This window comes from Chlorella variabilis (assembly GCF_000147415.1).
Source record: "Chlorella variabilis unplaced genomic scaffold CHLNCscaffold_1, whole genome shotgun sequence".
NCBI classification, from domain to species: domain Eukaryota; kingdom Viridiplantae; phylum Chlorophyta; class Trebouxiophyceae; order Chlorellales; family Chlorellaceae; genus Chlorella; species Chlorella variabilis.
Window position 1 is genome coordinate 2,860,747 of NW_005435087.1, and position 8,651 is coordinate 2,869,397.

Here is an 8,651-nt window from a genome sequence, read left to right on the forward strand (position 1 = left end):
CCCCCCCCGCCCTGTTCTTCCTCCTCCCGCTTGGCCCCCACCTTGCCTGCTCAACCCCCCCCCGCCACCCCCCCCCGCCACCCCCTCCTCTCGCAGCTGTGGTGGGCGGTCTACGCGGTGGGCTTTGTGGTGCGCCCGCTGGGCGCGCTGCTGTTTGGCCACATCGGCGACACGTATGGGCGCAACAACACGCTGCGCATCGCCATCATCTGCATGGCCGTGCCCACCGTGGTCATCGGCTGCCTCCCCACCTACTCCATCGGCCCCTACACTGCCGGCCTGGCCGCCCCCATCCTCCTTACCATCTTCCGCCTGCTCCAGGTGAAGGGCGGGCCGGGGGGGCGCTGGCTGGCTGGGTGGGCTGTTGCTGTGGGCTGCTGCTCTGGGCTGTTGCTGTGGGCTGTCGCTGGGTTGGCTGTCTGGCTGGCAGGATGGGCTGTTGGCTGGCTGGCTCGGTAAATCGATGGACTGTTGCGGGGCTGGCTTGCTAGCTCCTGTGCTGCCTGGCTTGCCACGGCTTCCGCCAAGCATGCCCAAACTCGGCTTAGCCTGCGGCCAGCCCACCCCCTCCTTACCCCTTGCCACCTCCTCCTTACGGAATATCCCCCGTACCACCTACCCCTCACCTTCCCCGTGGCTTCTCCCGCGGCGGTACCGCAGGGCCTGGCCATGGGCGGCGAGTTTGGCCCCGCCATCATTTACATCTCAGAGCTGGCGCCGGTGGCGTGGCGCGGCCGCCTGGTGGCCATCCTCCAGATGGCGGTGAATGTGGGGTGAGCGGCGCTCTGCAGGCACTGCCTGCGTGCCTGCCTGCACTGGACTGGACTGCACTGCCCTGCCTGCCTGCCTGCCTGGCTGCCTCAGCCTGCCTGTGCCCTGTGCTGCCTGCCCTGCCTGCCTGCCAGCGCTGCCTGCCGCACACGGGGCGGCCAACCTTTCCTTGCAGCCCCGCTGTGCCAGCGCACGTAGCCGCCGCCGCCCTTTGCCTGCTGCGGGGACTCGGCCAGCCGTCGGGCCGCGCTGCCTGCGTCCGTTCGGCCACCCTGCCCCCCCCAGGCCTGTTCACCGCCGCCACCCTGCCCTCCCCTGCCCTGCCCCACCCCCGGTGCTCCCTCCCCTCTGCAGCATGATCCTGGCCACCCTGCTGGTGATGCTGCTGGAAAACACCCTGGACACATGTGAGGGCAGGCTGCCTATGCTGCCTGCCCGCCTGCTGGGCTGCCTGCCTCGCCTGGCACGACCCGCGGCCGGGCTGTGCTGCCTGCCCGCCTGCCTGTGCTGCCACCTGCGTGTGCTGCCACCTGCCTACGCCGCCTGCCTGCCAGACTGCCTGCGCGTGCGGCGCTGCGCCCCATCCTCGGCGGCCTGCCTCGGCATCCCCGCCGCTGCCTGCCCACCCACCTTAACCCTCACCAAGCACCTCCCGTTGCCCCACTCCCCGCGGAGCAGACCAGATGCAGGTGTGGGGCTGGCGCATCCCCTTCCTGCTCGCCTTTGGCACCGCGCTGCTGGGCTACTGGATGCGGCTGGGCATGCCTGAGCCCAAGGCCTTCCTGGCGGCTGCCCGGGCCGAGAAGGAAGCCGACACGAAGGTGGCCATGGTGGACGGCGAGGGCGGTGCCGTCGGTACCGTCGAGTGCGACATCACCACCGCACCCTCCGCCAAGAGGTGAGCGCTCGCGCCGCGGCATGGGCTGCGCCACTGTGCCCTGCATTCGCGATGCGGAAGCGATCCGCGGGTCTACCAGCCGCCGCCGCCCACCCACGCTTTTGTGCCCCTCCACCCACACAAACCCACTCCTCCCCCTCCCACACCCAAAACACCGTCCCCGCGCCCTCCCTGCCTCCCTCCGCCGTGCAGCCTGGCCACCTTCAAGGACGGCTCCAGCGAGAGCGCCTCCGTGGCCGGCTCCGACGACCTTTCTTCCCTGGCCGAGGAGGCCTTTGATGCCGAGAAGGAGGAGGGCGTGCTGACCCGCTTCCACGGCCACCACAAGTCAAAGGTGGGCGGGTGGGGGCGAGGCGGGTGGGGGGGTGTTGCATTTAGCTAGGGGCGTGCGTGGGTGTGAGAGGCGTGGAGAGCCGAGGGCAGGCGGGAGGCCGTTGGGGGGCAAGCGCTGCGCTCTGGCCGGGCCAGACCTTCCGCGCTCATGCTCACTGTGCCAGCCTGCCTGCCTGCCTTCCTGCATGCCACAAATGAGCCACGCTCTGCACCACTGCTCTGCCGCTCCCCGCCTGAGACTCCTCCTGCCTCCCCCCCGCCTCCCGTCTGCCGCCCCCGCCCCTTAGCAGTTCCCCATCCTACGCCTGCTCATGAACAGCTGGGCGGGGTGGGTGTGCCAGGTGGCCTACATGGCATGGGTGTCTGCCGCCTTCTACGCCTCCGTCACCTGGCTGCCCGCGCAGCTGCGCGACGCGGGCCTCAAGCCCATCGTGTCCCAGGGCATCATCATGTGAGGGGGGTGGCGGGGAGGGAGGGAGGGAGAGAGGGAACAGGAAGGGCTGGAGGGTTGGCCAGGGAGCTGCCGGAGCAGTCTCCAGCGATCACATGCGCTGGAGCACGCCGGCCGGAGCCCGCACACTCCTGCACACCCCGCTCACCACCTCGGAATCCAGCATGCAAGGCCCTCGCCGCAGCCGGCGCCTCCCAGACTGCCCTCCCTCCCACCTCCCCACCTTAACCTCTACCCCACCCCCCTGCTGCAGCGTGTCCATGCTCTCCAACGCCGCTGGCCTCTTTGCCTGCGGCACCGCGTTTGACAAGGGGTTCAAGGCCATCTGGATCAACTTCCTGGTGACCCTGGTGGGCATGACCATGGGTGAGCACACCTGATGCTGGAAGTGGAAGCAGAAGCAGGCGGCTGGCTGCTGCTGCGATGTTTTGGCTGACTGGCTGACTGCGGCTGGCAGCGCGGAGCTGGCCTGCCCGCCGCTGCGTTGGCCGGGATTTCGGCAGGCCAACAGCGGAGGCGGAGGGGGGGCGGTCCCGCTCAAATGCGGCCCCGCTGGCATCGCCGCGCCTTCTCGCTTGCGTCGCCATCCCTCCCTTCCTTTGCCCGCGTCCTCCCTTTGCCCTCCTTTGCCCTGCTTTGCCCTCCCCAGCTCTCCCCCGCCCCCTGCCGCGTCCACCAGCCGCCAACACCGCCGTCCCAGATCGCTCCCACTCGCTCGCTCCCCTGCAGGCTTTGGCATCTACCGCGGCGTGTGGAGCTCCGCCGCCGCCTTGGACGTCGCCTCCCTGGCCTGCTGGTTCCTCATCCCGCTGTTCCAGCTGGTGGTGGGTGTGGCCATGGCCTCGGTGGTGCTGCCCGCCACCCGCATCTACGCCCCCCTGGAGCGCACCACCGGTGAGCTGACGGCATTGGTGGGCTGCGGGGGCAAGCCCGCCTCTCGCGCGCATGGGCTGGCAAGCTGCCCACGCGGCCGGCTGGCTTGCGCGCCGGGGGGAACGGCGGCCCGCCGACGCGGGGTGCGGCATGACATGCACTCCACGTAGCCGCTCCTTCCTGCCCCTGCACCTGCCCCTCCCCGCTCTCACGCACAGCACCCGCACACGCCCGCCTCCTGCCCCGCCCCTGCAGGCTTTAGCTTCGGGTACAACGTCGGGTACGGCGTGATTGGCGGCATCACGCCCTTTGTGGTTTCTGCCATCATCGACGACATGCCCGCAGACATCAAGGCGCTGGCGCCCCCCATCTGGCTCGTCTCCCTGGGCGCCCTGTCCCTGCTGGGCTGCGCCCTGCTGCGCGGCTACGCGTCTCGCCTCAACAAGGCCTATGTGGGGCGCATCGAGTGAGGGGGTTCGGCGCACTGCCCGCGGTGCCGGTGCCGCCGCCGCCGGGCAGGCGCTTGTACTAACCATCCATCGCCGGAAACCCACCCCGGAAACTCAACAGCTCTGCTTCCAAGCCCCCATATCTCTCTGCAATCGGATGATTACTTATTCCCTCCCTGACCCCTCTTCCATTCGAGGCGCAACACACGACATCTGGCAGGCAGTCGTGTTTGACCACTGCACCCTCGCCTGCTGAACTTTCTTTCCTATGCCCAGCTGCCGCCGCCGCCGCCCAGCTGGTGTTTTCCCCCGGCTGCCCGAGAGAAGTTTTCCCGTGTGTCCCCAGGACAGCCGCCTCAGGCTTTCATTCCTAGCCCATCTCTCTGCGATTCAGCGACCCCTGAGCGTATTGCTTCCCTGCCCGCCACCTGCACGCCACTGGCGGGCCCTTGCTTGCCTTGTGAAACGACCCTTGCCACTCCTGCAATGCCCCAATCTGCTTTTTACTTACCAGTCGTACGCCAATCTATTTGTTGACCAAACCTGAGGTACCGCCGCCCGTGATGCGCACCCACTGTAAGGCCCGCCCAGCCCCGTCATTGGGTGCCGCACAGAGAGGCAGCCTGCTGGCAGCCTGGGCGCTGCTGGCCCGCCTGCCGGGAGCCGGCGGAGGTGGACAGTAGTGGAGGCGGTTGAGCGTCGGTTGGGGCTGGCGGTGCTTCCACCTCTCAGCCCCTTGCATGAAAATCATTCCTGCCAGCTCCTCTCAAACCCACATGCATGGTTTTACCGAAAAAGAACATCGCAACGGAGGAGACACCGGAGATGACGGGGCGGCCGCAGCCGCGAAGCTGCCTGACACCTCCTGTGCATGCCGGGTGCCAGCAGTGCAGGCATTGTTGAAGCTGGACCTTCTGCCTTGTTCTGCCTTTGTTTCAACCCATCTTGTTAACAGACGCACCTGGCACCATGGGCGACGCAGAGAAGGGTGAGCTGGGCTCTGGCGTCTGCAGTAGCGCCAACGCCAACCAGCCGCCGCAGCCCCTCGGCTCCCTCCACTGCAGCCCCTGAACACCTGGTGCCCTTCCCCCTGTGTGCAGGCACCTTCAAGGGAGCCACCACTGACATTGACAGGCAGGTCACCGGTGTGGGGTGTGCATGCTGTGCCTTGGAGAGCCTCTGGGGAGGCCTGGCAGGGCTGGGGGGCCCAGCTCGGCCATTCTGGCGGCCACGCCTGGCTGCCTGGCGGCGGCGGGGCGGCCGGTTCGCCACTTTGAGAGCCCACCGAGGCCCCAAACTGTTGTGTGCTCTGCTGACGAGCTGCTGCCCTCGCTGGCGCTGCGTGCAGGCGCCATGGCGACCCAGAGCAAGGTGGGCCCTGCTGCTGGCCTGCTGCTGCCGTGCAGCTGCCCTCGGCGCTGCCTGCCACCTGGTTTACGTTGCTGCTGCCACCACGCTCCCTTGCAGGCATGTGAAGGGAGGCGCCGCCTTGAATACGCCGCTAGCTGCGCTTGGAGCATTTGTGCAGCCGGGACTGGCATTTTTTGACTGCAGCCGCACACCACACACACAGCCACAGCCGCCGACCGCCCTCCCCTCCAACGCAGGCGGGCTGACCTCTGGCGAGAAGAGCGCCTTGGCTCGTGGCTACATGCCCTCCACCGCCAAGGCGAGTGAGGCTGGACCCTGGGCCCCAACAGCCAGGCCGCCGGCTGTGGCTGCTGCGCCGCTGCGGAGCAGCTGGGACCGATGCCGCTCGTCGGCGCCGGCAGGCGGGGCCGCGTGGTTGGCGCAGCCTGGAACGCAGCAGCGCGGTCCTCTTCTGCGCCCCCACCTGCCTCGCCCGCTTGCCTTTCACCCCCACCTGCCGTTTACCCTGCCCCCCACCCGCCTGCCGCGCCTGCCTTCCCTCCCTGCAGGGTGACGAGGCGAAGCAGGAGGCTGCCCAGGAGTATGCCGAGCAGAAGGGGGTGGAACTGGACAAGGGGCCTGCCACCTGAGGAGGGGGACAGGAGGAGGACGCCCGCCTGCCAGCCTGGCGCAGCGCTATGTCCAACTGTCCCGCCCGAAGGAAGGAAATCAGCCGGAGGGGGGGAGTGCGATTAGGGCGCAGCGCACATAGCGCGGCGTGCTGCTCCGCGCCGGGCCCACCTTGAAGGTGACATCACCCCCCATGAAATGCAATTGTGCCTGTGATGAGCCCCTGCCTCCACCCGACTCCCCGCTGAAATCCCCGGGCTTTCTTAGTACACACACCACCCCCGTAGCGAGCCCCCGTAGCTTCCGTGCCACCCCCGCTAGCGAGCTTGAGCCCCCCCTCTCTGACCAGCCCCCAGACTGCCCCTTTCCATGCCAGTGCACTGCCAGACACCCCGGACAGACACATGTAACAGCAGGAGCAGGCACATTGAGGTTGTGAGCGGCAGGGGCAATAGTACAGCGGGGAATTCCCCTTCATGGAGGCAAGGAAACAGGGAGGAGGGCGCGCAGAGCACCACGGCGCAGCGGAAACTCGAAGGCAAAATGGGGCACAGGCAGAGGGGGGTTCCTAGAGCTGCTCTCTTGATGGAGGTACGGGAGGACGCACATTGGGCAGTCGCAGGCAAGGTACAGGCGGTACAATCACAGCATAGCTTGGCATGGGATGAGATCAGATGCGAGTGCTGGGCGGCTGGGAGCTATCAGAGGTCGAGTGTGCACAGACGTGCCAGCCCCAGCTGGCACGCGGGCGGCGAGCCCCACACCGCAGGGCAGGCGCAGGGCGGCAGGCGAGGGGAGGGGCATGCCGGCTGCGACGGCGTGGCAGGGGGCGACAGGCTAGGGGCGGGGCTGAAGGTTCCTGGACGGGTGCTGAAGGTTGGAGTGCGGCGGCGCGCCACCGGCTTGCCCAGCGCGCGAGGGGTGGAGGGCTGGGCCTCCTGCCGCGCCTGCTGCGGCGGCTGGTGCATTGGTAGGCTGGTGTGGCCCTCCTTGGCTCGCGGCTGTCCTTCAGGGGATTCCACCCCGCCCTGCATGCCAGGAGGCGGCGGCCAGCGCTCGATGGCGGGCGGCACCCGGCAGTGGCACACCAGCAGGGCGACCTGTGGCGGCGCCGTGGCACCAGGAGCAGGCCTCTCCTTGCAGGCATGCTGGCACAGGCGGCGGCCATGCTCAAGGAGCAGCCCTACCTGCAAGCGGTCGTCCTGCAGGCGCTTGCCCTTGTGCATGCTCAGCTCGTGCAGCTGGCCCCGCCAGAGGGAGGTCGGGCTGGCGTCCAGCTCGGCGGCGGCGGCAGCAGAAGCAGAGTCAGCCTGCCGGTAGCGCGCGGGGAGCTGCGCGGCGGTCTGGGAGCAGCACATGCCGTTCTGGAGAGCTTGCAGAGGGCGGCCCGAAGCGGCAAAGTGATCGATTTAGGTGCTGGGCGTCCCTAGCGCTCGCTAGATGTGATCTGCACGAAAGTGATCGGGGACGCGGCGTAAATGTTGGGGGGCGTCAACGCAGCAAGCATGCGGTGGCTGTTATGTCATGTGGCCGCCAACTGGCGCCTCCGCCGCCGCCAACCCAGAGTGCAGGCAAAACGTCCAAATGTCAGGCTGAAGCTCCTGCCAGCTGTACTGCAATGCATGAGAGTGAAGTCTGGAGGGCCCTGGTGATGCATGGACGGCTGATAGTGGCACCCCGCAGCACCCCGCACGCGCTGCGTGGGCGTGCGTCCTAAGCTACCGCCTTGCTCACCACACGTCCCGAGGATCGACCCTCAACTGCTGGCAGCGAGATAGTGCGCGCGTTACCGGGGCAGCGGCAACTCAACTGCTGAATCCAGGCGGGCGACTAGCGACAGGCGCTGGCATGGCGGCGGGCTTCGCGGCCCCAGCGCACAAGGCAATGCAGGGCGGGAAGCTGGGCATCAGTCGCGGCTCCTAGTCCGCTCCCGGCTGCTGGGCAGCGCCGCAGGTGCGCTCATGCGCTGCCGTTGGCGCCCGGGCCCAGGTTGCTTTTCTGTGTGGGCTTGGCCGGGCGCCGAGTGTCGCGCCGCGCCGACCCCGCCGCTCCCGGCGTCGCCTTTTGGCCCGACGCGCCGCCGCCCGCGCCGCCGCCCGCCGCCGGCGGCAGCGGCGGCAGCGGCGGCCGCCCCGCGGCGCCCGCGGTGCCGCCGGGCCGGCTGGCGGCGGTGGTGGCTGGGGTGCCTGCGGCCAGGGCCGCCGGGCCACCGGGGGTGGCCGCCGAGGCGCTGGCCGCCGCCGGCGACCCCGTCATGGACGCCGCCGCGGGGGAGCGGTTCTTCAGCACCGTAGTGGGCGGGTTGGCCGCCACCGCGGCGGACGTGCTGGCCAGCCGGGTCAGCGCCTCTTGCGCCAGCTCCTGCTTGTTGAGCCAGGCAGCATACGGGTTGGCCTGCTCCCACAGCGGCACGTCCCAGCTCCAGGCCGGCCCCGCGCCGCCGCCGCCCACCCCGCCGCCCGGCTGCGCCTGCGGTGGCTGCCCGTCGGCGCCGCCGCCGCCGCCGTCCTGCTGCTGCTGCTGCTGCTGCTGCTGACCGCTGGGGGACGCCTGGCCGCCGGCCTCGCCATCCGTAGGCTCCTGCTTGATGGCAGCCGCGCCGGCCGCCTCCTTCTCCCTTTCTTTCTTCCCCTTGCCCGCCGACCCAGGCTTGTCCCCTCTGTCCGCCTTGCCCCCTGACGCCGGCGCCGCCGCCTCGTCCTGCTGCTGCTGCCGCTCCGCCGCTGCCGCCGCCGCCTCCTGCTGCTCGGGGGTGCCGGGCTCCCGCCAGAACGCCTCCAGAGGCTGGCAGCGGTCAAACACGAGCCGCCCGCCGCGGCCGATGCGGGGCTGCCACCAGCTGCACGGCGCGGAATGGGGTGGGGTTGTGGTGATGGGTGGGTGGGTGGGTGGGTGA

General features: G+C 69.3%; 2 protein-coding genes across 2 annotated transcripts in view; one reads left to right on the top strand and one right to left on the bottom strand.

The window, feature by feature from the left end:
* The window catches only part of CHLNCDRAFT_133646 (hypothetical protein), a gene marked incomplete at both ends in the record, with an annotated part of 4,489 nt that extends 693 nt beyond the window's left edge, over positions 1 to 3,796 (top strand). Inside the window, 9 exons of the mRNA XM_005851900.1 lie at positions 97 to 321; positions 661 to 773; positions 1,126 to 1,178; positions 1,450 to 1,669; positions 1,862 to 2,003; positions 2,293 to 2,453; positions 2,707 to 2,819; positions 3,183 to 3,347; positions 3,582 to 3,796. Of these exons, the coding sequence (XP_005851962.1) occupies positions 97 to 321; positions 661 to 773; positions 1,126 to 1,178; positions 1,450 to 1,669; positions 1,862 to 2,003; positions 2,293 to 2,453; positions 2,707 to 2,819; positions 3,183 to 3,347; positions 3,582 to 3,796 (1,407 nt within the window). The remainder of the gene's footprint in view (positions 1 to 96; positions 322 to 660; positions 774 to 1,125; positions 1,179 to 1,449; positions 1,670 to 1,861; positions 2,004 to 2,292; positions 2,454 to 2,706; positions 2,820 to 3,182; positions 3,348 to 3,581) is intronic.
* Positions 3,797 to 7,714: 3,918 nt separating this feature from the next.
* CHLNCDRAFT_133649 (hypothetical protein) overlaps positions 7,715 to 8,651 on the bottom strand; it is a gene marked incomplete at both ends in the record, with an annotated part of 5,523 nt that continues 4,586 nt past the window's right edge. Inside the window, one exon of the mRNA XM_005852204.1 lies at positions 7,715 to 8,594. Within this exon, the coding sequence (XP_005852266.1) occupies positions 7,715 to 8,594 (880 nt within the window). The remainder of the gene's footprint in view (positions 8,595 to 8,651) is intronic.